General features: G+C 38.4%; 1 protein-coding gene across 1 annotated transcript in view; it reads left to right on the forward strand.

Moving 5' to 3' along the window:
• Positions 1 to 27473, forward strand: part of LOC134678136 (serine/arginine repetitive matrix protein 1) — a 52797-nt gene that overhangs the window by 20100 nt on the left and 5224 nt on the right. Inside the window, exon 4 of the mRNA XM_063536587.1 lies at positions 26012 to 26191. Coding sequence (XP_063392657.1) covers positions 26012 to 26191 — 180 coding nt within the window. The remainder of the gene's footprint in view (positions 1 to 26011; positions 26192 to 27473) is intronic.

Raw genomic sequence — 27473 nt, forward strand, 5'->3', positions numbered from 1 at the left:
CGAACACAGTATCATTAACCAAGTTAAGCGACAAGGTACTGAGTGATAATATAAAATGGCGCCTGTGCGAGTGACATTCTCTCATAATTATCAACAAAAAAATGCGTCGGGGAAAAAGGGGAAAAGGTATCTTAGTTACAATCATAACACCTGGGTTTGTGCAATCCCAAGAGGTGTGCATAACTTTTGAGAGCGAAATGTTCACTCTTTTTTTGCAGTTTTTTTGCTAAGCTAGAAATATCAAAGTGGTGAAAACCGTCTATCAGATAATACCGTACTTATACAAACTGTTTCGTCGCTGTAACTCTTGGTTTTGTGCCCTTACAGATTTTTTTTAGGACTAACCACATTGACGTTAAATTAAATAAATAGCAAAAACAGCCTCTTTTGTCACAGGAAACAGCCTGTTTTGTTAAGGGGCCCACTGATTAACAGTCCGCCGGACGGTATCGGCCTGTCAGTTAGAACAAAATTTTGACAGTTCCGAACAACTGACAGGCCGGTACCGTCCGGCGGACTGTTAATCACTGGGCCCCTTTAGTCACCCTGTACATTATCATAAATACAGATAATTACCAAAGTGGTAAACGACAGCCTTGACTTTCAAATGCGGTTACAATGCAATTATTGGTATTTACGAATGACACGTAACAGAATTACTGTTCCGGTCTACGCTACACAGTAATTGCTTGTAAATTAAATTTTACTAAGGAATGTATACGGAATTAGCAAGACGTTAGCCAACTCCATTGGGTATAGCTTTATATTAAACCCCAATGCAATGAACAAATTTTGATAAAACATGTGTAAGAACCAGGCCCCGTAGCTAACATGTCAATCGCTAGCGCTATGTCGAACAGAACGCAACTGTCATTCTCCAGTATCGTGAGGCGCGCCATATCTATTGTTCCTTTATAATCTTTAAGTTAGCAGTGGTTTGGTATTTTTATTGTTATGCTGTTTAACTTGTTTTGAAATAAATAAATAATAAATAATTTCCTGGGTTTACGCTCCCGCTTAAGAGAAAAGGGGAAAATGTCACTTAACCGCTTCTTCTTACAAACTTATTTTCCACTTTGGGTATTAATATTACTTATAGAAAACTTTCCCATGCCATTTCTTATTGGAAAAAGAGAGCCTACCAACATTTTAGAAGCGTCGCCAATGTAACCTACTTATAAATAATTAAGTCAATGTATTGTGTAGTCTCGCTACCTCATACTGATGATTGGCATACAACGCTAGAGGCTACCTTAATGTAAATCATTTTATGTTTGTATAGTACCGTCCTCCCCTTTCCTCTAAGAAAGGGAAAAAGAGAGCCTACCAACATTTTAGAAGCGTCGCCAATGTAACCTACTTATAAATAATTAAGTCAATGTATTGTGTAGTCTCGCTACCTCATACTGATGATTGGCATACAACGCTAGAGGCTACCTTAATGTAAATCATTTTATGTTTGTATAGTACCGTCCTCCCCTTTCCTCTAAGAAAGGGAAAAAGAGAGCCTACCAACATTTTAGAAGCGTCGCCAATGTAACCTACTTATAAATAATTAAGTCAATGTATTGTGTAGTCTCGCTACCTCATACTGATGATTGGCATACAACGCTAGAGGCTACCTTAATGTAAATCATTTTATGTTTGTATAGTACCGTCCTCCCCTTTCCTCTAAGAAAGGGAAAAAGAGAGCCTACCAACATTTTAGAAGCGTCGCCAATGTAACCTACTTATAAATAATTAAGTCAATGTATTGTGTAGTCTCGCTACCTCATACTGATGATTGGCATACAACGCTAGAGGCTACCTTAATGTAAATCATTTTATGTTTGTATAGTACCGTCCTCCCCTTTCCTCTAAGAAAGGGAAAAAGAGAGCCTACCAACATTTTAGAAGCGTCGCCAATGTAACCTACTTATAAATAATTAAGTCAATGTATTGTGTAGTCTCGCTACCTCATACTGATGATTGGCATACAACGCTAGAGGCTACCTTAATGTAAATCATTTTATGTTTGTATAGTACCGTCCTCCCCTTTCCTCTAAGAAAGGGAAAAAGAGAGCCTACCAACATTTTAGAAGCGTCGCCAATGTAACCTACTTATAAATAATTAAGTCAATGTATTGTGTAGTCTCGCTACCTCATACTGATGATTGGCATACAACGCTAGAGGCTACCTTAATGTAAATCATTTTACGTTTGTATAGTACCGTCCCCTTTCCTCTAAGAAAGGGAAAAAGAGAGCATCCCAACATTTTTGACGCGTCACTGTCACTATTTTAACCCACATAGTAAATAATACTTAGTAAATGTATTGTGTTGTCTCGCTCCCTCATACTGATGATTGACACGCAACGCTCGGGGCTAGAGTTCGTTTTTTTTAGCATTACAAAGAACTCCACAGAAGCAAGCGTGCAGTTTTTGTCAGGCTCTTTAATTGTTAATAATTATTGAATTATCTAATGTAGCATGGTCAATACATATAATTTACTTCAAATTATAACCGCTAAAAGTGCCGGATTTGGAACCACAAGCTTACTTCTGCGAAGTTCTTTCTAATGCTAAAAAAAACGGACTATAGAGGCTACCTTAATGTGGATCATTACACCAAGAAATCAGAATCTGATTTGCGCACACGCCTTTAGTATTTAGCGACCATTTTTATTAACCCCCGACCCGACCTGACGCAAAAAGAGTGGAGGGGAGAGGTCTGACGCCAATGTCCGTCTGTGTGTTTGTCACTGGCATCGTTAGCTTTCAAACGGATGGACCGATTATGATGCGGGTCTTTTTACGTGAAAGCGTGTTACCTTGCGGTGGTTCTTAGATATGTTTCATAAAAATCGATCTAGCAGTTTGAAGAGTATCAGCTCTTTTCCAAAATGATGTGAAGCATTTTTGGCATAAAATGGATTTTTCTGGCATACCTACTATACCTTAGAAGTCTAGAATCTCTAGATGTATCTTTAGGTACCTACTTAAATCAAAGTAAACAAATAATTTGTACATTTTCGGGTAGTTATAACATTTATTGATTACAAAACCAATAAATGTTACAACTACCTGGTGTTCAATACAAAGCCTCCTGGATCTGTCACTGAACGACCTGACTTTAACCTACAAGGTAGATTGTGTTTACACTTTTTTAAATACCTAAATAGGCTAGGAGACCTAAATATGCGGACTATAGGCTAGGAGACCTAAATATACAGACTATACTTAGGCTAGTAAGCCGTCTAAACCTAAATCTCGCAGTGTCCGCTATAAATCACGTGAAACCCCACAACTCCTCTGTTACCATCTGCCTGAGCCCGTTGAAATATTGATCAACTCGCAACTAGGGCGTCTAATATCGGACGATTCTTGATACCGGTGTTGGAATCCGGTATTGGCCCTCAGTACGGGATCTCCGGAATTAAGAGAAAAGGGTACGAAGTCACGTGACCACTTCTCAAAAGAAGGTTATTTTTCTTATGAGAGGTGCTTTTAATGATTAGGACGAAATTTGTTTTTTGCATTTGTAGTTACAAGTACATAGTAATATTTAAACCTCAACAAACGAAGGCGATTTTTCCAACAGCCGTTATCGAAGCCGGATATCACAATCAAAACATTTCTGCTTCATTATCAAACGTGGACAACAAAAACAACACGTGTATTCGAACTTATATCTCTCTCCGAATTAAATAAACATATTTAAAAACTGAAGTCCATTAGTCTAGGCTAGGGCCATACTTTAATATGCCCCCTTCTTTGGGTTTTTCGATTTATTAATTATTATAAGAATAAGGAGCGCAAACCAATTTCCGTACAAATTTTTAGGAACTCCCAACTGCGCCGGCGTTGGATCTACGCCTACGCTACGGCGCGGATATATCCGTCACTGGCGTCAAGAAGGTTAACATTGAAGTCACCAAAAAAACGCACGCCGTAATGTCACAACACCCTTTCTCAACCTCTATCCTACCAACCTATGGTAACCTAAGGTATCCTGTCAACCTTTCTTCACACGAGTGACGAAACTGTTTATCTTTATTAACTTCATGGCAATTTAGAGGTTAGCAAACAACTTCAGATGTCGATATCGATGAGATAAACAATACTTATCTTTTAAAATCGGAAGGCCACTCAAGAACCGACTGTAGGCCGTTAATAACATTTTCACCACACCAGCTCGTAAAGATTCTCTTTATTCTTCAAGAGCAGATGAGTTACATTTTAGCTACTAGTTACTGGTAAAAACGAAAGATGACATAAAAATACAATATGACAAGCATAGACAATATATGAAATAAGTACCAGTAACCTTTATATTTATTTTCGTAGAATACCTTAGGTATCCTTAGGAGCATTCCACGACATTATCTACCGTTGCCCTGTACCAGCGCCCACGCTGTTATCGGTGAACCCTATGCCTTTCATAATAAGGTCCACCGACTCCACCGATTTATAGTTAGGAGTATTGCTGTTGGTACTAACACTAATTTTCTGAAGATTTTCAGGTATAGGAGTTTTTTTCTGTCACAATGGATGTGAAAATTGCTCAGTAAAATAACCATCGACTTAATACTTTGATTAAATGAACAGACATAATTATCATGGGCATCCCCTATGAACTCGTAAGTAAATATGGAGATCTACTTTGCAGATGAGTACTGAAGGGGCGTTTCAATTTGGTGCCTTGACCAGGATATAGCAATCGTAAACCTGCCGCGCGGCCTTGTATCTAGCGAATTATGCCAGAACCACATTAAGCCAGAAGTACATTAATTGATAATATATCTGGTGATAGCGTATCGGTGATAAGCGCGACATTGAGCAAGCTGTCGCGCGTGAGTCGAGAATGTAAGAAATTATCAATAACTGAATAAGCGCTTTAGACTACCAAAACATGACTACAAACATGTTATTTATGAGACAGCTACTCCATACAATAATTAACTGTCATAGGGACCATCATTCAATGCGTAACGCGTAAAATTATGTATGGGTGTGCAGATCTATCATTTCAGTTGAGTGTTAAACATGGCAGGTTTTTTATTATGAAATGGTGTAGTGTAGGATGCCAATGCCACTCAGTATTTTCAGTAGCGCTGTTTACAGAAAAAATAATTAAAAGTAAGGACGCGCGGCGCACATTCTTATTGGGCAAGCCTGAGTTAATACGCCCTGATTTTTCTTTTAACACTTATAGGGATACGAGCGTTCCTCAACCTAAATTAGGAAAGCCGCCGGGAATCAAGCTCTATGGACGCCCCGCTGATGCTTGTCCGAATGTCCGCCTCGCGTCATGCGTCCGATACGCCCCCAAAGATCGATCGACATAATCTGTCACGTTCCCGTTATCAGATTATGCACAAATGGCAAATATTTACATACCTTCTGCCCGCGACTCCGTCTGCGTGGGATGATGATGATGATTGTTTAAAACTATCCTATGCCCTTCCCCGGGTTACTAACCATCTCCATCCCAAATTTGATCTAAACTTTCAGACTGCACATTCTGCCTGAGAGGCTAAGAGCCTATATACCCGAAACACGGAAATCGATATTCAGTTATTTGCCTCTCTATCACTCTAATATGCCAGAGTGATAGAGAGGCAAACACGACATATGAATTTCCTTGTTTCGCGGTACGTTCTCTGTTACCTCTTCACGATTAGCAAAAACAAAACTTTGCGTACCATCGTCTACGCAGTAAACGGATTCTGAACCCTATAGCGAAGGCAATAAGGTCCATCAAAAGCCATGATACGACCTTACAACGAAACTCGCACCATTATCCCCAGTGTCATACGCGTAGCCCGTCTCGCTCGCTTGATAGAGGCGCGCGCGCGTGCGAGTGGGACGCGTGCGCACAATCAGAGCGGAAAAAGATGCGCTCGCTCATCCTGCCCCGCCCGTGACAGGGTAAAGGCCACATTTTCACAGAGGTCAATTCAAACTTACATTGTGACATCAAAAAGAGATCGCCCACGCGCCAATACATGTACGGAGAAGTACGAGTGAAATGCACGCGCGACTGACATAATTTATATATCATTTTGATGTCACAATGTAAGTTTTAATTGGCCTCTAAGAATAATAGAAAGTAGTGTCCCGAGACAGGTTTTTTTCAGCCGGAACATGTTTTTATGCCGTAACCGAAACTTTGGTCGGACACGCTGCCGAAAAGTTCTGCAGTTTGAAGAGTTCCTTATTCTCGGTGGAATAAACCAGAATAAACAGAAAGACAGAATAAACCCAATTTGTGACAAATAATCCATGCAATCCGATCAGCATAGGGGCAGCATAGGGGCCGTCAGATTTTTGGCGCGAAGCGTAAATCTGTCGCTAATGCTTCCGATGTAGCCCACAAGAAGGCAGAATCTACTATGCACAAGGAAACGTACCGATGAGAACGGTAGATGGTAGCACTTGCTATGGCAATGTACATGTGCACATATGTTTCCGATTCAGGCCACAAAATGGCAGACCCTCCAACGCGCACGGTCCCGTTATCCATAATAAGTCAAATCAAATCCTTTGCAGTGTCATATTTTGTTGACATATTCGATAACGTCTGCGCTTGGTGGTATATAAAGGCACATATCAAATTCATATCCTGTTATTACAACCAGTCACTGTACAATTTGTCCTGTAACAAACCTCCCTCCGTCAACAATTACACAAAGACTGTTCCAGACATAGCTATATTATGATACATCTACATATGTACTACATGGGGTGTCTGCCAAGGGGTAGGGGCTGCACGCGATCGGTACTCGTATTCAATACGCTTAAATAGTGAGAATGCGATGAAAAATACGCTTGAATAAGGGAACTTTTGATATTTGACAAGTAGAGTAAGTAAAATATAAAACTCTCAACGCAATGAAATGGATGAACTGATTTTGGTAAAGCATGTATGTCAACCTGCGCTAGAAAACCTACTTTCAAATTTAAAAACTGCAGCCACATGGGTTGAACGAATAACACCCCTCATATTGCGTCGTGGGTAAAACTGCTATTTTAGAACTAAAATATAGGCTATCCGCCTATCCGTAGATATCATGATAAAGACTAAATATTCCAACGATGACACACAATCCTGTTTCTTCCAATAGGCCAAGCAATAAGAAGTTATAGAGGGAAATGCTAGGAACACAATTTTTGACTACGTAACTTTGTTCGGACTAGTTAGGAGGTGAACATATCAAAAGTCCCCGGCCGTAGCCCCGGTGCTGGGGGGTAGAGGGGGGAAAGAAGGTCTCATTTTTCGGTTTTTCACTTATATCTTGGAAATTTTGCGTCTTAGCGACATGACTACTAAGACAAACCAAAAGCTGATAAAATTTGTTACAAGTATTATTCAGTCAAGTTTTTCGATATCTTGAATAGTTTTTGAGATATCCGCTCTTGAAAGTTTATTTAGGGCTTTCAATTTTATCTTGATATCTACATTAGTGACGCTGCTAGACCGTGTTTGGTATCATTTTCGTATAAATCGGGGGTGCTGAATTCAGTTTTGGTATCACATTGACACCATTCCTAAGAAAAAACATATAAACTTTAAACAAATACCTTTTTTTTTTAATTCCTCTTCACGCTTAAACCGCTCAACCGATTTAATTGAAATTTGGTATACAGATATTTTGAGTCCCAAGACAGGACATAAGATACTTTTTATCTCAATTTTTTTTTTTTAAATCCTTTATTTATTTAGGGACTTTTAATCTTAAGATTACGCCAGTCCCATCGTACCTTAAACTAAATTACAATCATCTACGGCCTGACAGTATACTGACTAATATAATTATACACAAATAAATATATCTCCTTTGCCTCTTCAGAGATTGGTGCAGCCAAAATGCTTTGAAATACGCCTACATCTAACCTATTAAGATTTAGTGACTTCATTAACAATTGTCTATTACCTTCGTTCCGCACACATTCCACCAATACATGTTGGACATCCTCTACAACATTGCAAGCTTCGCAGTTTGGGGATGGCACTTTCTTCATCATAAAAGCGAACTTTTTCAGAGGAATGTGTCCTGAACGAAGTCTTAATCCTATCTTAATTAATTTCCTACTTAACCTAGCATTCATAAACCAAGGAATATGAGGAGGTTCACACTGCATAGTCCTGTACCATATACCTTTTTCTTTACAACGCTCATCAAAGTGTACTTTCCATATCCCACGTATTTTCTTATTGTATGTATGTAATTTTTCTGTAAAGTCTGGAGTAATGTAAACTTCTGATCCAATTGTGCAGGCTTCTTTGGCTAAAATGTCAACCTCCTCATTTCCACTCAATCCTATGTGTGCGGGGATCCATTGAAGTCTCAAAGACATATCAGTAGGTAAAGTGTACAATTTATCAAGCACAGTGTAAGCTATCGCTGTACCTCTGTTTCCAGAGGCGCAGCGAGCTACATGTTGCAAAGCACTTTTACTGTCTGTAAAAATGACGATATTTCTGCATTTTAAACTAATTGCATAAGATATCGCCTCTGAGATCGCAAATAACTCCGCCGACATAATACAAATTTCTGAAATTATGTTGTAACAACTTTTGGTTTTAAACACTGGGTCAAAATATGCGGCTCCTATACTAGTTTCAGTCTTTGATGCATCTGTATAGACTTTGTGCCAATCTCCATATTTTTCACTTAGTTCCAATAAAACATTGTTTCTTATATCGCTAGGATGGTATAATTTCTTTGCACATTGCACTAAATCTAAATTAGTACGAATTACATCTCTGAAACGAATATTAGAAACCCAAGTATCCAGACTGAACATTTTAAGGGGATTTGAGGTAAATATCCTTTCATGCTTTACGTCGGAGTAAACAGTTGCAAGCAATGGTGATTTTTTCCTTAGCCAGTACCTACATCTAGAAGATAATTCAAGTACTTCTAGAAATTCAACAGTTTTATTATTGGTCCATGTTAAACATTTAAGACAATATTTGTAAGCCAAATAAGATCTACGTATATGTAAAGGTACTATAGTTAACTCAGACTCCATTACATGAATCGGAGTAGTTTTTATAAAGCCACCTATTACTCTTAAGGCTTGATTCTGAAGCTTATCTAATTTCGTTACGTGGGAGTTAGCACTACAGTCATACAAAAAACATGCATAGTCCATCCTACTACGAATTAGCGCTATATAAATTCTCCTTAAATGAGAAGGGTGTACACCCCACGTCGGCCCGGACAGAACTTTCAATATATTAACGTATTTGGATATCTTTACAAGAATTTCATTTATATGGCTGCTAAATAGTAATGCTTTATCCAACCAGAAACCTAAGTATTTTATTTTGTCCACTAAACATATTAAGTTATTTCCATGAGTTAGATTAATGGGCAGTATTTTCCGTCTTCTAGTAAATAAACAAGCTTTAGTTTTACTATTCGATATTTCTAATCCTATTTCTTCTAACTTAATTGCTATTTCACTGAGTGACACTTGTACGCTCATTATACTTTCGTTCAAGTTACATGACCTTTTGTATATGACAAAATCATCCGCATATTGAGACAACATTACATTTTGTGTAAACTTAGCTATTTTATGAGTAACAATATTGAATATCAAAGGAGACATAGGGTCACCTTGAGCTAGTCCCTTTCTACACCACCTTTCACAATCTGTCAAACTATCACTTTTAATTTTAAGCTTCCGTCTAGTAAGAAATTTCCACAAGTAATTGCATACTTTAGAACCTACCGACAAATCATCTAATGTAGTTACAACTTTTTCTACCAACACATTATTGTACGCGTTATCTATGTCTAAAAAACAGGCGAGGGTTGGCATTTTCTCAGAAAAACCTATTTGTATGTACGTAACCAAGCGGACTAGGGCATCAATACAAGACTGTCCTCTTCGAAAACCTGTAACAGAACATGAAAATATTTTGTTTTTCTCAACATACCATTCTAATCGTTTAGTTAACATAACGTGGAAGATTTTGCAGATACAGGATAATAAAGATATAGGTCGAAGCTTATTTTCAGCATCGCTATGATTACCTATTTTAGGAATAGGTACCACCTGTATACTTCGCCATTGATTTGGTACAAAAGCATTAATAAATATCAAATTATATAGTTTCAACAAATACATTTTTGCGCACATAGGTAAGTTAAATATCATTGAATACGTTATTTGATCTTCCCCAGGCGAAGTATCTTTCTTTTTAATACAACACATTAATTCATGAATGCTAAACTGTTGGTCTAACTGCACATTTTCGGACCTAATAATGGGCTTACGAGGTGTCACGGAGTCTGGCGCTAGATTGCGCAATAATTCATTTTTCTTATCATCGGACACATTAAACGCGTTGCCTCGGATACCTTTGGCCCAACGCATTTTCTTCCAAACTTCTGATGCTGTGGTAGACTCGCCTAAACTGTCACAAAACTTATGCCAGCTTACAGCTTTCGCCCGTCTAATTTTCTTTTTGCTTTCAATATTATTTTTTTCTAATATATCTAAATTTTGTGGCGTTGGATTGCGACGAAACTCTTTCAGTGCTAACCGTCTTTGTGCAACTATTCTAGATAAATCTGAGCACCAGTAGTCTTTAGGCGTAAATTGTTGCACGGGGAATTTGCATATTTTAATTTTTGGAATATATTTATCTGCAGCTTCATTTATCAGTGTTAAAAAGTCATTATACAATATTTGAATATCTGCGACATCCGGTAATATCGTCGATAAACGCTCTTCAATATACTCTCTATATGCTATCCAATTCGCCTTTCTGTAATTACGCCTCGCGCTAAATACTAACTTACAGTTGAACGTCATAGAATACTTAATTATCAAATGGTCACTTCCTAAATTTTCATTACATATTTTCCAATTGAAATAAATTGCTATATCAGAAGAGACAAACGTAACGTCTGGTGATGACTTTTGTAACACGTTATTTACTAACTTTAATCTAGTATGACTACCATCATTTAATGAGATATATCCATTATGTAATGCCGCATCAGCCAGTTGAATACCTCGCCTGTTATTTTTATAAGACCAGTTTGAATGATGCCCATTTAGATCACCTGCTATTACCGATAATTTGGGAAACTTGGAAAAAATACCATCCCAATCGCCGTGAGTAGTACGTACAGACGACGGACAATATACTGCTAAGACGTTTTCTAGGTATTTACAATTTAGAATTTTGACATGTAGGATTTCAATTCCTGGGTTCACAACATTGTATGAGGTTCGGTACGATTGTATAGACTTATGAATAACGATAGCTACACCCCCATAGGCGTCTGCTCGATCGCAACGGTACACATCATACCCACTAAAGTTCATAACTGAGTCCACATCCAACCAGGTTTCACTTACTATAGCTATATGGATCTTTTCTTGGCTTAATAGTGCTTCAAACTGTACAAGTTTAGGTCGTATACTTTGTGAATTCCATTGTATAATATTTAAAGTCAGCTCTTTACCCATTACCAAAACTAGAAATTATACTACTCAAAAAATTTTCGCTACTTACGATCTTAAATACAAATTTAGTTATTGCGTCCATGATTAATTTAATTCCCAGTTTGACTTTTTCTTCCAGAGACGTATCTGATACTAATATATTTTTAGCCTTCTTTAAAAATAAGGCCCATGAGAAAAGATTCTTCTTTTCGTGGATGTTTTCTTGATCACTAGTGGTTTCCCGTCTTGCAGAGCCATCTTCACTTACTACGCCTGTGTCTTGATCCATCCTAACCTTCTGTTGTGTGCCATTCTTCTTCGTACCTTTTACTTTTTTCGGTTTTGGGGTACCAACATGCTTTTGATTTCTTTCTAAGTTACTTTCCTCGTCGCTTCCATCGTGTTCCATTTCTGATTCAGTGTTAGGGCTTTGTGTCGTGACAGTTTTTAGAACACTGTCTCGATAGCTTGTAGGCAAAGTGCTGGACGTGCCTGGTAGCGGGATGTGTTCATTTACTGCATCCGTTTCTGTTAGCACAGAGTGTACAGTCTCCTGGCCTTGTTTTTCACTTAACACTTTCTGTAATGCTATCCGGTACGTACAATTTTCTTCAGCCATAATCACTCGAATCCTTCGTTCTTTCTGGTATGACGGACAACTTTTGTCAAGAGCCATGTGTTTCCCTTTACAATTAATACATACAAAAGTTGTCGTTTCGCAGTTATCGTGAGCGCCTCCACATTTCGGACACGTTTTCTTCTTATTCGGACATACTCTTAGTAGATGCCCGAACTTCCAACATCCTGAGCACTGGGTAACAGGGAAATAATTTAGCTCCACCTTGATTCTATAGCCATATGCTGACACATATGGAGGCAAAGTGGACGACTGAAAACATACTCTGACGGTCTCACTATCAACCCACGCTCCGCGTTCATCGAGCCTTTTTAGCCTCTTAGCAGACAAGATCTTGTGCATACAATCAAAATTATTCTTTATTTCTTCTTCAGTAACATCCAATTCTATACGCCTCAATATTCCATCTGTCAAATTTAGCTCAGTTGTTAGTTGACATCTGTATCCTAAGTCATTAATTTTTTTGGAATGCAACAATTTTTCTGCGTCATGTTTGCTATTGAACTTTACTAACACCTTGCACGAGTTTTTATAAGTTATTTTTTGTATGTTTTGTATGCCATCTGATCTCAATAACTTGGCCAAACCAACTTGTTTAGGCAAATCTTCCTTCGACGTGACACACACCTCACAACCCTCACATGTCTGAACAAAAGCCTCGACACGATTTTTCCGCGGTAAATCCGACAAATTATTTATTTGAGTCAAATCCGATAAGTTATTTTGCGATAAACTTCTATTCAGACGCTTTGATCTTCTCCTTCTTTCTACTAAGGTAAAACCTTCTGCATCATTTTCATCCGTGTCATCACTCGTATTTCTAGGTCTCTTTTCAATTCGTGCCATCGATGAGGGTGACGGTTGCGATAAATTATCCACCATACTTTCGTCATTCAAAACCGTATTGTCCTTATTTCCCTTATTCAAAATTCTTGGCCTTATCTCGTTATTTTCCTCTGACGAATCACTAGACACATCATCTTTTTTGTCCCCGAAACTCTTTTCACTCATTGTTCTACAAATAACACTTCATTCACTATAAGTACTTAGGCGTAAACAATAGACGCTCGACCCCGGCCGGCCGGCCGGCGGCGCGATAACAAACAAGTTATAATATAAATGCAATAACAGGTAAGGTGCAGCAATCGACACGTCGTGTTATCACTAGATGCGAAGCCGAACTGTTTTATCTCAATAATCATCCTTTAAAGTTGTGAAATGGAGTATGGGAGGAATTCAACTTCGTCGACGAAACTGAATTCCTGAGGTTAATACTGCTCAAGGTAAGGTTTGAAGTCATGTTTGGTATCACTTTCATCTAAATCACAGTTGTATTCCGTCCTAAATTTCATCTAAACCGGTTCAGCGGTTATTGACTCCCCATACAAACTTCCACCCCACTTTTCACACCCTCAAAAGATGCTTTTGGTTACAAAAACTATCCTATGTCGTGTGTCGAGATTTAAACTATTTCTATACCAAATTTCAACGAAATTGGTTCAGCGGTGTAAGCGTGAAGAGGGATTTAAAAAAATATTTATTTTTTAATTTTGGTTTTACTTCGGAATGGTGTCAATGTGATACCATAAATGAATTCAGCACCCCCGATTTATACGAAAATGATACCAAACATGGCCTAACAGCTTCACTGACGTAGATATCAAGATAAAATTAAAATCCCTAAATAAACTTTCAAGAGCGGGTATCTCAAAAACTATTCATGATATCGAAAAACTTGACAAGATAAAACTTGTAACTAATTTTATCAGCTTTCGGTTTGTCTTAGTAGTCATGTCGCTAAGACGCAAAGTTTCCAAGATATCAATGAAAAACCGAAAAATTCAACCTTCTTAACCCCCTCTACCCCCCAGCAGCGGGGCTACAGCCGGGGACTTTTGATATGTTCACCTCCTAACTAGTCCAAACAAAGTTACGGAGTCAAAAATTGTGTTCCTAGCATTTCCCTCTACAACGTTTTTTGAGCATTCATTTCTTGACCTACAAGTAAAAGTTAAACTTATGACTCATATCATACCACTAATCGAAACTTATCGAACATTTGTCATTTAGCCGATGCCCATCACGTAATTAGGCGATAAATAGATAAAGTGATATGATATTGCCAAAAACACCGAATGATTTAGATTTAGATATTTATTTTCATAATATTAAATTACATTATAAATTACTAATGAATTATTAATGAAGTTCTTATAAGGAATTAAAGATCTAATTACGTACGAAGCGAAGAAACTGTCTTTTATATGTTGTTCCGTTTTTTGCCACGGCTCTTAAGTGAGAGGCTATCCGGACATTCATGACACATGTTGAATTATATAACAAAAATTACTTAAATAGATAGAAAATGAATTTTATCACAATAAATTGGATACAAAAATATATGCAGATGATAAAAGTTTATTTTTATTCCAAAATGAAAAAATATACTTTATTTCTCTGATTATGATCGGAAGAGCTCGTGATTTTAAGAAAAAATTATGTAAAAATGACAAAAAATAAAATGCATACAACTTTAAGGCCCCGTAGGCACTGAGCGTGAGTGCTTTGTGCACAAATCACTCGAAGTTTTTTCGGCTACTTTTTCACAATTAATACTTAGTGGCTATTTCAGATATTTGTGAACGCTTTGGCCGCTCCGATATATCCGATGGCGACTATGTGTGTTTAACACAATTTCCGCAGTGCACCGGAAACCTATCATACACAGTTTCTTCGCCATAGTGTGTTATTAAACAAAACAATACAGTTTATGTAACCAAGTCGAAGCAGGTGATTCCGCGGAAGTTGGTTAGGCTGTGAGCACATACTACAGAAAATTACAATTTGTACGGATTTATCGCACAGTAAGAGAGACCCCACTATTAGCATCTTCCGAGCGTCGGCGTCTATTCAACTATATGATTATATGATTCTTGCCAGGTATCGACTTTTAATTGTTCGGCAATTACTTCGCTTTTTGTACTAGGGACTGTGCGCGTTAGAGGATCTGCCATCTTGTGGCCTATATCCGTAACATAAACTAGACATTGACACTTCACGAGCCGGTGCTGCGCCCTTGCGCTTTGAAGGTTCTGCCACCTTGTGACGTGAATTAGAAACCTACCCTTGGCATTTAACCAACAGGGAGCTCTTGTGCTGCCCCCTATAGTGCACGCACGCTACGAGGAAGAGCGTCTGTGGCGGGCCTTATATATATAATTGCGACATGATTAGCTTTCCATGGCTCTGTAAAAACGCGCGCGCACAATATACGCCAAAAAACCGCTCTCATACATCGTAGAGTTATTGTCTGACGACTAACTGATAATCTAGTCACGATAGGTAGTGTGTTTAGGATCTAGTCGTAGAGGGCATAGGATTTGCTGCCAGAACCATAGAATAACTAATCCAGAACCCCTAGTGTAAATTTCATTCGATAGCGTGACGAGCGTTCGCGTTTGCGTTACGTCTATTTTTGTATGAGATTTGAAACAGCGTGCCAAGCGGCACGTTTTGGAAACTCTAAATCCCATACAAATCATTTGCGATTTTTGTATTAAGATAAGGTACTTAAATCTACCCTACATTATTCCTAAGAGGGTCGAATGGATTTATCAGAGTTTGAATTTAAGTAAGCGACACAAATCATACCTTTAATTTGCTTTTTACCTGTAATAAAATGTTCAATGCTCTCATGTTGTCATGGTAACTGTAATTTCTCATAGGTACGAATATTGACCGAAGTACATTACATATCCATAAATACACGCTCCCCCGCATTGCGTACTTGGGTGGACCAATTTTTTTTGTTGTAATGACTTAATGAGCATATGACAATACTAGCATAGTTGGTGGGTAATGGAAGGGGCTTATACTCGTAACTGCCATAAAAAAGATCTTCAAATTATTTATACAACACGTTGACCTCGTTGCAGGCACCTTTAATGTATCTTCATATTCGTAAGTCCGTCTGTCTGTCCCACACTCCAAAGAATTTAAATGAGAAAGAATGTAATTATGTCTGTGTCACATAATTAAATTATTTCTCATTTAAGTACTTAGGGATTAGTGGAAATTCATCCGTTTCACAAAAGCTTCAATAATAGTTATTTATTTATTTATTTAAAATTTAAGTCAGGCAACAAGGCCCATATTACAAATACCTTACAGACTAACATACATATATATTTTATAAACTTAAAAACTAAACACTATTTATGCGACAAAACGGCGTGGCTCCGTTGAATCGGCTGTTCTTGTATCGGATTCGGCAGTTTGCCCCGGAACCTCCGAAACACGACACCTTTCGGCCAGTAGTCGGCGCACTCGATGGTCTCCTGCAGCGGTCGCGGCACGCGCACCACAAAACAGTTGAAGTGCACGTAGTGGCGCGATCGAAGCTGGAACACCCTCAGCGAGTAACCGAGTAATTTACGATACAAGTGCGAAAAAGAGGAAATTCGAAACGAGTGGCGATAAATTAAAACACGACCGAAGGGAGTGTTTTAAATCGACACGAGTTGCGAATTACCTATTCGCACGTGTATCGTACAACGTTTTACAGTACATATGGCCCTTTAAACTTTTGACATCGTACGAAAAGTGCTATTTTACGCACTAGTGCGGAAAAATAGGACCATATGTACTGTAATAAGTATTTTTAATACATTCAAGGCAACTCATTTGCCTATCGAACATAATCTAAATCCACTAATCCGCGTATAATACGTGCAATTATTTATACGACACGTCCAATCTGACGACTCAATCACAAATGGTATTATGTCACATATTACATTCATTAATAAATGAACAAATAAGCACTTTATTGCAAAGGTGTATGGTCGAATGTATATGCTTATGACAAAGACGGGTAATGTGACTTACGAATCTGTTACGAATCTTTTCAGTGGAGTTCCACATTGCTTCTTGTGTTTGACTTTGAATTGGGTGCTTAAGAAAGGATGCTTAGCACATGGAATTTCGGACATTGACCCGCCATTACCTATCTCTATCGCACGCACGCACCGTAGACAGGGTAGTGACCCTAGTATTCGGTAGTGACCTAATAGTCTAGAAGGCCGTTATATGCGCAATAACATTTTTTGTAAATTTTCGCCTGCGGCGGTAGCACAATCGCATTTTTATCGCCTGTCACCATGCCTGTCGCGTTCTTACAAGTATATAAGTGCGACGCAGTGACGGGCATGGGGACAGGCGACAAAAATGGAACCGTGCTGACACTGCTGACTTCTGATGTCATCTTTTACGTTATAACCGCTCGTTGACACGTGAACAGCTGACTAGTCGTTGTTTGCAATTTCAATAATCGATCATGCATAGTTGCGCGCGGCGTTGGATTACCGCGTGCTGATTTGGGGCATTCTGCTGATGACTGTACAGCCAGGAATAAAAGTGTGTCAGAAATTATTATTTTTGACTTGTAAACTTGTCTTTAACAGCGAGTATAGCGACCGATATACTTATTTTGCCCGAATAAGAGCTCTGTAAAATCTTCGCTGATCTCAGGTGTTGTAAAGGTGGTGAAATAATAAGTGGTCTGTAGTTTAACGCTGATTTACTTTCCAAATAACGAAAAATACGAAAAGTGGCAAAGTGGATTTTCGTTGGGATTCGAGATGACAAAGTAAGTTTTTGAAACCTCTATTAACTGTCAAAGCTTTGAATACAAATTGCCATAGTTTTTGACACATATAGAAATTGACATGGTTGAATTAATATACATTTAATTGCATATTTAAATAAAAAAATAGGCTATTTGAATTATATTAACTATGAATTATTTTATTACGTAAAAATTTATATTATTTAGATAATTTATGAAAGGCGTTTTTAATTGCGAACATTAAGTTATTAATTGCGAACATTAATAACATTAACTAATTTTACGGTTTAGACTCACTTGTTTTTAGACCTATAGTTCGTTTTTTTTAGTATTTGAAAAAACTTGCAAAAAGGTAAGCGATCTTGACATGTCTTTTAATTGAAAAACGCTCATTAGAAATCAAAAACTATTACTTATGAAAGCAGAAGAATATAAATGATCGTATTAGATTCATAATTGTTACATATTTGCCGTAACTATTTTTTTTTTTTATGTGTTGTTCAATTAAAAGACACATCAAGATTGTTTACCTTATTTCTAATGCTAAAAAAACGCACTATAGGCTCACCGAAACATGTCGCGCGAGTGACTAAAAACAAGTGAGTCTAAACCGTAGAATTATTCAATGTTAGTATGTCTCACAACAGTTTAAATTCAAACATTAATAACTTAACCTAACGAAGACAGGATCAAAAATGAGTCCATTTTTGAACGATTCGTAACAAGCTCAGACATGCAAATGTATCATTTGAGAGTGGTAAAAGAGGACTGAAGATAATCCTGACGTTGTATGTGTGGACACGAGCGGTCGCAAACTACCGGGGAATTCCATCTGAGTGTCCCTTACGTACAACTATTTGAATACGGAGTGTCCCTTACGTACAACTATTTCAATACCCTTAAAAATGCTATGAAGTACATTTTTGGGTTGGATGATTACACTGTTCCTAATTAATTATCATCACTTATAGTCTCTTTAGGTATTTAAATAGGTATCTATGTCAAACGGTCTCTGAGAGAAACGTATTTAACTGATTTGCAAGACCGAAGTGATCCCATAAGTGTTCCGTAAACAAAGTTTTGTACGGAACACTAAAAAGAGTAAATTAAATCTACCCTCAAATGGCTTCTTAAGACAGTTGAGAATAGATGAAAACATTACATGATCAAATAATGTAGGTTAAAGTCAGGTCATTTTATATGCCGTTCTTCCATATTTATTTTATATAAAAGTTTATGTACCTATCCATCAAGTGCACTAAGGAAACATGAGCCTACCGCCGACACCCGACACCGTTACAATCATGTACGTTCATGCATATAATATACATACATATAAGGCTTGTTTTGCAAAAACCATCGCACAATTCACGGAGTGTATGAAATGAGAGGTGTTTAAAAATTTAAAGTTTAAAAATCATATCAAAATTCTATTTTTTAATGCATATTTTGTAGTTTTTATAATGAAATTTTACACGTTTCAATCTAGGGCAAATGCGATGAAAAAAAATCACTCGGATACTATATTTGCAAGGATATTAAAGTTGGCCCGATAGAATAAATCACGAAAACATGTTTAATTTTAATTTTATGTTAATTGTGTATCGTTACCCTGCATATAACAGCTATTTAACTTTAATATAAAATAGTTAGTGATTTAGCCGAGGGATTTGACAAACAAAATTTTATACAAAAGTGTATGTACTTTCAGAGTTATTGAGGTCGCAAGTTTCACGCGCCGCACCATATATTTTATTCCTTTCTAATCCCTGGATTTACGCCCCCACTGAATTCGGATAGAGAGTATAAGAGATGATAACTAGTATTATAAATTAATAGTTGCTTCATATACTCCGTGTAACAGCAAGATAACAAAAACTCAGTGTATTATTTCCCGTTAGCCACGACAAACGGCCTGGCGATAATTGGCCGGCACACTTTGTGTGTGTCATGTTTACTTTGATATGAGACCAAACGGTTGTTCACTGCACCTTATACAGGGTGTTTTGACGACCTTTCTGGCCTAGTGGTTATAGTGACCCTGTTTATGAAGCCGATGGTGCCGGGTTCAAATCCGGTAAGGGCATTTATTCGTGTGATTAGCACGGATATTTGTTCCAGAATCGTGGGTGTATTCATGTACATGTTATAGGTATTGATCGTTCCACTCGCAACACAACACACAACGCATATCCGCTGTTTAATTGAATGATAGACGTGTCATTCACCAATATGTAAAAACCACAGACAAAACATCCTCCAGACTGAGCATAGTCGCGCTACCCCCCCTGCCACGCATACGGTAATTTTACTCCATGTTCGAGTCGAAAGTGTCTTTGTGTCACGTCCGTGTCTTTGAACGGACCAATCACGGCACGGGACTTCGCTCACCTCGTCCCGCGCACCCCCGCATTTTTGGCATCATCGGTTGCATGAAATAATTTCTCTAAACTCGGTCTAGAGGATTGGTAGTCTATGTATGGTAAAAACATTTGTTTTCGTGGCGTATTCACTTGTTCAGGGTTGGCCCCATAGTCAAACTTGTTAAGTAAGTATGTATATTCAACCCTTAGGTATGATCAGACATAAACCACGTTGTATAGTTTAAATATGAGATCAGTCCTTAAAAAACATTTTAAATTGTATCATGAAAATAAGAATAATTGAAACATTATTAAAAGACAACATATGGGTTTTCCACCATTAACTTCCTGCCTTATTCGCTTATAATTAATTCAATATTATTCTAGCTTAAATAACATTGCATCCTCATTGTATGATTAATATTAATAATAACCTACTTATTTATTTAATATCAAAGTCCGTTGCGGTGTCAACGGAATGCGCCTATTCTGTTATATCTCCACTATTGTTTATACAAGTTAAATGTCAATTTGTTAATCTATGTACAAACGTTATTTACGCACAAAACTTCCACTCGGCAATGAAAACTTATATCGTTTAAAAAAAGAGCGAACTTCTAATATAAGACTTTTTGGCGTCGGGGTCGTATGATTCTTAACCCTATAACCAGTTCACTGCAGCTCAAAATAGCGCTTTAAGAGGTTATGACAATAGAGGCGTGTTCAGATATTTGTGAGTACCTTTTTCGCTCACATATAACTCATAGCGACTGTGCATTACACTCAATCGAAACATACATTTCTCGCAGCCTTGCAGATCCAAGGATCGAGGCGATCGCCGATAAAGGTGCACGTGCCGCGTTATCGCATGCGTGGGCGCACGATTAGGTATATTCATCGAAACAATATAGGTACCTACTTGGAATTTTTCGAAGTGATTTGTTGGGCTCAAACCCTTAAGGCGTAAGCGTGATCGAGATGGCCGAACCTGCGCACGCGCGGATATCATATCTTTGAATTTTTTTTGTAAGTAATGGATGAGTTTGAGCAAAAGTAAAACTGCGCATTTTTAGAAGCATTTTTCATATTTTTAGCTTTTGTGCAATAATTGTTACAATTGCAGTACTTACATAATTATTTTCCATCGTATTTTCTTGGAAACGTTCGTATTTGTCATGCTACTTCAGTCAACGCCAGTACTTTTTGTACCGAGACTGACTGAACTAGCAAAACACGTTCGTACGTTTCCGGGAAAACACGATGGAATATAATTAATTATGCACTACATCTGTAAAAGTTTTTAAGGCGTGTTTTTAGACCTAACCTAAGTATGTTCGTGAGTTTTTTCTAACGAACTAAAGTCCAGAGATCTAGTTACGAATCGGTGAAGTTACTAGAAAAATGCCTCATGATTGCTAAATAAATTATTGGTATTGTGATCTAAAAAAAAGCGATGCGATTTTTTTTAAACTCCTCTCTCTGAACCGTTGGAACCTTAATCTGTTAAACAAAAGGTATTGTTTCTTTGCTAATTACTGTTCGGTTTCGGCTTCGGTTTGCTACTGTTCCGTGATGAGTGAACGGGAGCAATGTTTTAACCCATTACCGCCCACGCCCACCTTTGGGCATCCACCATTTTTTGAGTTCTACATTAGAAAATCGAAGAAATTTAAAGAAAATTGTTTGAAGAACATACATATGATACTTTTTACCAATCATCATCATCATCATCGACGCAGGCGAGGTTGCGGGCGGAACCTAGAGATTTCTATGAACAATTACAAAAAACAAAATGTATTTCGAGTCACTGACTTCGAATACTTGACAAATGAAGTGTAGGCGAGATTTGATTTCATTACACCAATACCATAATACCAACCCACTCACCACAACTAACTAAACATCGTATCTTGACCAGTCGTACTATTGTAAAAATGATCTTAGCTGTAACCAAATTAAGTACACTCTCCAACGGGTGTTAAAGACTAGGTATTAACACAAAACTACATCTCAACTCGAGTCTAAGTTAGATGGAATCGTTTATGAAAGTACGCGGAATCACCTAAGGGCATTTCAAGCGCAGGCATTAAGAAAGTTTGATTTTCATATGTAGTTCGATCGTTTTTCCTCTGAATCGCCATCAAATATATCCAAGCGGCTAAGGTACTCACAAATATCCCAATACACCTCTATTGTCAAGGTGCTAGAGTGCGTGTTTAGATATTTTTGAGCACCTCGGCCGCTCCGATATATCTGATGGCGAGTGTAGAAGCGGTCCGACCGGTCGGGACCGGGCATTCTTTGTCAAAAAAAGTAGAATTGCTCTCGACATTGCCTCTCTTAGCTCTTGACCACCATTCCGCTTTAGACCCAATGTAAACTGGTTTAAGGTCGTTTTTACGGTTGATTATATCAGTGTTTATGGTCATAGACAGCTAGAAATGCGACTTGAAATTGATACACTTGTATAGGTACTTATAATTAGTTGAGCTTTCTTCTAAACATGTTTGTGGGCCGATGCGTGGTCTGATTACTGTTGACATGTTGTTGGCAGTAGTACTAGTCGTTGGCACCTTTTGCTGCACGAAGGTTACCAGTCTTAAAATAAGGTTGAAGGTGCCTACCGTTGGTGGGTTGCCGACAATAGGGCTTATGATTGAAACTGCATATATACCAAAGCGCTAGTTTTTGACACGTTTTTGTCTGTTATATTCTTTTTTCCCTGGTTAATAATAAATTACACAGTTTTTTTAGCTTCACACCGTATATTATATACAGCGTGATTTCTGATATGTTTCCAATATCATTTTGATGTCAGGTGCTTGCGCACGAATCGGCTTGTAAGTGTAATCAAGTAATCAATTACGATTGTATTTGACACGGTATTGCATCGAACCATAAATATTAAACTACGATATTTAATAATAATATTGCTTTATTGAAAACACTTACATTAAATAAAAACTTATTCACAAGCTTTATCAATCCTATTAAGAGTTATAAAGTGTAAAGATAAGGTACTACAATATCCATACATAATACCACAGAATAAATACTAGTACTAGGTACAGAAGACTCACTCTCTAACAAAACGCGTCTGTCACGATCAGCACAGATATGGCCGCTAGGTGGCGACAGCGCCACGCGCGGCTTATGGCAAACCCCAAAATTGGGGTCGAATGGATGTACTTTTAGGTACCTGTAGCAAAGCGACCAAATCGCGGAGTGAGCCACGCCTGATAATAACGTTACCTATTCCATTCCGTTACCGGCATAACGACAATGTTAACGGAATGAAAAAAAAAACTTAATTTTTATTTTTTAATTAAATATTTGTTTTATGCCGTTTTGTCGGGTACGGATCTCTACCGTCTCCAATTCTCTCTCAAATCTCTGAATTGCTCAAAGGGTAAGGAGCGGTCAAGGTGCTCATAAATATCTGAACACGTCTCTATTGTCAAGGCGTTAGAGTGCGTGTTCAGATATTGTGAACACCACGGCCGCTCCCTTATATCTGATAGCGACTGTACTAAGGATGTGTGTTATTCCTGTTTTGTTTACCTTTTTTTGTACAATAATGTTTTATACTACTACTACCAGAGATGTGAAAAATACTTTATAAAAAGTATTTAAATACAAAATACAAATACTTCCTTGATAATACTATTTCAAATGCAAAATACAAAATAGTTTTTGAATTTGTATTTAAATACAAAATACGAAATAGGTATTTTCAAAATACTTTTTCAAAATACAAATACTTTGCGATAAAAGGTACTCTGAGTAGTGAATACCTAGTCTGAATTAAAAAGTATTACTCGGAATTTCCGAGTTGAAAAGACTCTCTTTATTCTTTGAAATCAATCCTCTATCTAAAGTGCAAATTTCTAGTTGTTTGCTCATATTAACCGGTAGGATGTAGGTATGGATGATGGTTTTAAACGGCCACCTTTTAAAGCATTAAATGTTTTACAGCTAGTATAATGCCTCTCGTTAGTGTGATGAAAACGTCTCCTTTGTGTTTCACCAGGGCAGAAAAGTTTGTTCTCCTCTCTCGTGCCTTGAAACCCTCGCAACACTCAAGATTCCACTTTTTTAACCACTCGCTACGCTTGTGGTCATGTGCGACGTTACTAAACAGATTCAACAGTTCCATGTTAAAAGAATGAGAGAGTTGCCAGGATTGTAACATCAGAAGCAATTGTAACTCCTACCTACATTACCTACCTACTAAAGCTTGAACACGCCAAAACGTGGGCACATAAAATTACAAATAAATAGAAAATAAAGGTCTAATGGAGCGAAATATATATTGAATATAATTGAAAATATTATAGTTTATCATGCTAATATACTAGACTATCATTTCAGCCTCAGGATTTGACATGTCACAGACTTCGTGATGACCAGGACACAGGCACTTTGCACGACATGATTACTGTATGCTTAAGTAGTCCAAGCCAGAGTTATTTGCGGATAAGTTGATAATATAACTTTAACGGGTGTCTTTTTCAAATATTCATTGATATGGGCCCAGTCCATTGCCATCCGCCTTCATTTATTACCATCCGCCAAAAGTACCCTTTTGGCATTGTCAGCATGTCCATCATGTTAATACCCCTTCGTCACTGTTATAGTGTAATGACAACACGATGAATGCTACCAAAATAGTAACTGTGAGCTGTGGCTTCTTTAAAATAGGTTTAGGTCATTTTCGCAAATGTTTCTTGCATACATTTCTATAGTCAATGTCCCTTATGCGAATCAATTAACGGCGTCGCTTGATGCAATCACAAGTAGCTGGCTCAACCAATAAATAATGGGGATACTTAGCATTATTTTTATCTTGCAATCTTCGGGAATGTATTAGCAACTCATACAAGTCAAACTTTTTATTTTGTGTATTGCTTGAAGTATGTATTTCTATAGAACCATCGTCTAACACCTAACACGCTCAAATACGTTAAAAATGATCAAACGTTTTAATATCCTACATTTTGCATACAAATTTCATTTAGCACCACTATTTTGGGAGCAGATAAGCTCTTGCTAGCTCTTAATTTAACTTGACTTCTCTTTTTGTACATAAATTTGAGATATTTGTACGTTTTTTGCAACATAAGAAAAATTTGGTTTCGGTCTTTATGTAAGAACGCTGTATTTTCCTAGTTTCTTTTTTTTTCTCATTTGTATCTCGTGTTATTCTGCTTTCTGGTTGTCTTTCCATTCATTGACGTCTCCGCAACATTTCAAAAACACAAAAACTAATCGATCCTCGATATATTAACATTTTCACAAGGTTCTTTAGCCTAATCGACTTTTCCAATTCTATTGGTGCAAAGTGATTTCGCTCAGTTATTGTTTAAAGCTCGTTATCATGAAAACGAATCATACAATTGACAACTATTGTGGTATTATATATTCCTCATACTATAGCGATTTTAATTTAAGTAAAGTAATAAAATTTAACCACCCTTTCCAAAATGTATAAGCAAAAATGTGTGCCCACGTTTTGGCGTGTTCAAGCTTTATAAAGTATTTTGTATTTTGAAAATAGAAAATAGGTCCCAAAAACTATTTCAAATAAAATACAAAATAGTTTTCTTCAAAAGGTATTTAAATACAAATACAAAATAGGTATTTTGCATTTTGTATTTGCATTTTAAATACAAGTATTTCAAATAAGTCACATCTCTGACTACTACTACCTACTAGACATATCGACCGGGATATGAACCGTGATTCGTGATTACCTTTTGTATTGTTTCCGAGCTCCCGATATTTCGACGTAGTTACATGCATCTTGTTCACGGGTGTGTAAAGTTGTGTATCCCGGTCGATATAAGTCTTGTGAAACTAACCGTGAATAATTCAAAACTTACTAAGTACTACTTCTATTTCTCGATCTAACAAGTATTTAAATGTTTCCAGGCCTCCGACCCAGGCGTGGTGGTGCTCCGCCCCGAAGCCCTGACCCGCGACTCGGACTCGGACGAGCCCGACGACTGCGGCCCGCCGTCTCCGCTCGCCGTGCGCTTCATCAACGACAACGTGTTGATCAACGGCCGCTCCTCCATGCCCGGCAAGGTGGACCGCAGCCGCACCGCCCGGGTGAGTTGCAGGCCTAGCGCCGAGAACGACAACGCGTCGTCATTGTTTACTAACTGCGGCCCGCCGTCGCCGCTCGCCGTACGGTTCATCAACGACAACGTGTTGATCAACGGCCGCTCCTCCATGCCCGGCAAGGTCGACTGCAGCCGCACCGCCCGGGTGAGTTGCAGGCCTAGCGCCGAGAACGACAACGCGTCGTCATTGTTTACTAACTGCGGCCCGCCGTCGCCGCTCGCCGTACGGTTCATCAACGACTACGTGTTGATCAACGGCCGCTCCTCCATGCCCGGCAAGGTCGACCGCAGCCGCACCGCCCGGGTGAGTTGCAGGCCTAGCGCCGAGAACGACAACGCGTCGTCATTGTTTACTAACTGCGGCCCGCCGTCTCCGCTCGCCGTGCGCTTCATCAACGACAACGTGTTGATCAACGGCCGCTCCTCCATGCCCGGTAAGGTCGACCGCAGCCGCACCGCCCGGGTGAGTTGCAGGCCTAGCGCTGAGAACGACAACGCGTCGTCATTGTTTACTAACTGCGGCCCGCCGTCTCCGCTCGCCGTGCGCTTCATCAACGACAACGTGTTGATCAACGGCCGCTCCTCCATGCCCGGTAAGGTCGACCGCAGCCGCACCGCCCGGGTGAGTTGCAGGCCTAGCGCTGAGAACGACAACGCGTCGTCATTGTTTACTAACTGCGGCCCGCCGTCTCCGCTCGCCGTGCGCTTCATCAACGACAACGTGTTGATCAACGGCCGCTCCTCCATGCCCGGCAAGGTGGACCGCAGCCGCACCGCCCGGGTGAGTTGCAGGCCCAGCGCCGAGAACTATAACGTAATTTTATACTAAAATTATACTGCTATGGTATGCAGGGTAACCATAAACAACTGAATATAAATGAAAATTAGACATGTTTCGTGATGTTTTCCTATCGAGCCAATAAACCTTTCTATCTAGTTTCTTATGATCTTTGTCATGACAATCGCTCTTGATTAAAATGTGTAAAAATTCAATATTAAAAAACTACAACTTAGCGTAGGCTAGCCCCCTGTCAATCGTAGTTACAAGTGGAATGGAATGTCGGTGTAATATCTACACAATCTCAAATAGGCAAACGAACCTAATGGCCCTTGCACCATATATTTAACGCATCCGTTAGTTCGTTTTAAATACCTTTACATTAGTAATCCGAAACATTCTTAAATCCATTAAAACGTTCACATAATTATCACCTACACCATAAGAAATTAGCATCACAATTGCTTGCATAAAATGATCTACTTCAGTC

Source organism: Cydia fagiglandana, chromosome Z (assembly GCF_963556715.1).
Source record: "Cydia fagiglandana chromosome Z, ilCydFagi1.1, whole genome shotgun sequence".
Taxonomy (NCBI): domain Eukaryota; kingdom Metazoa; phylum Arthropoda; class Insecta; order Lepidoptera; family Tortricidae; genus Cydia; species Cydia fagiglandana.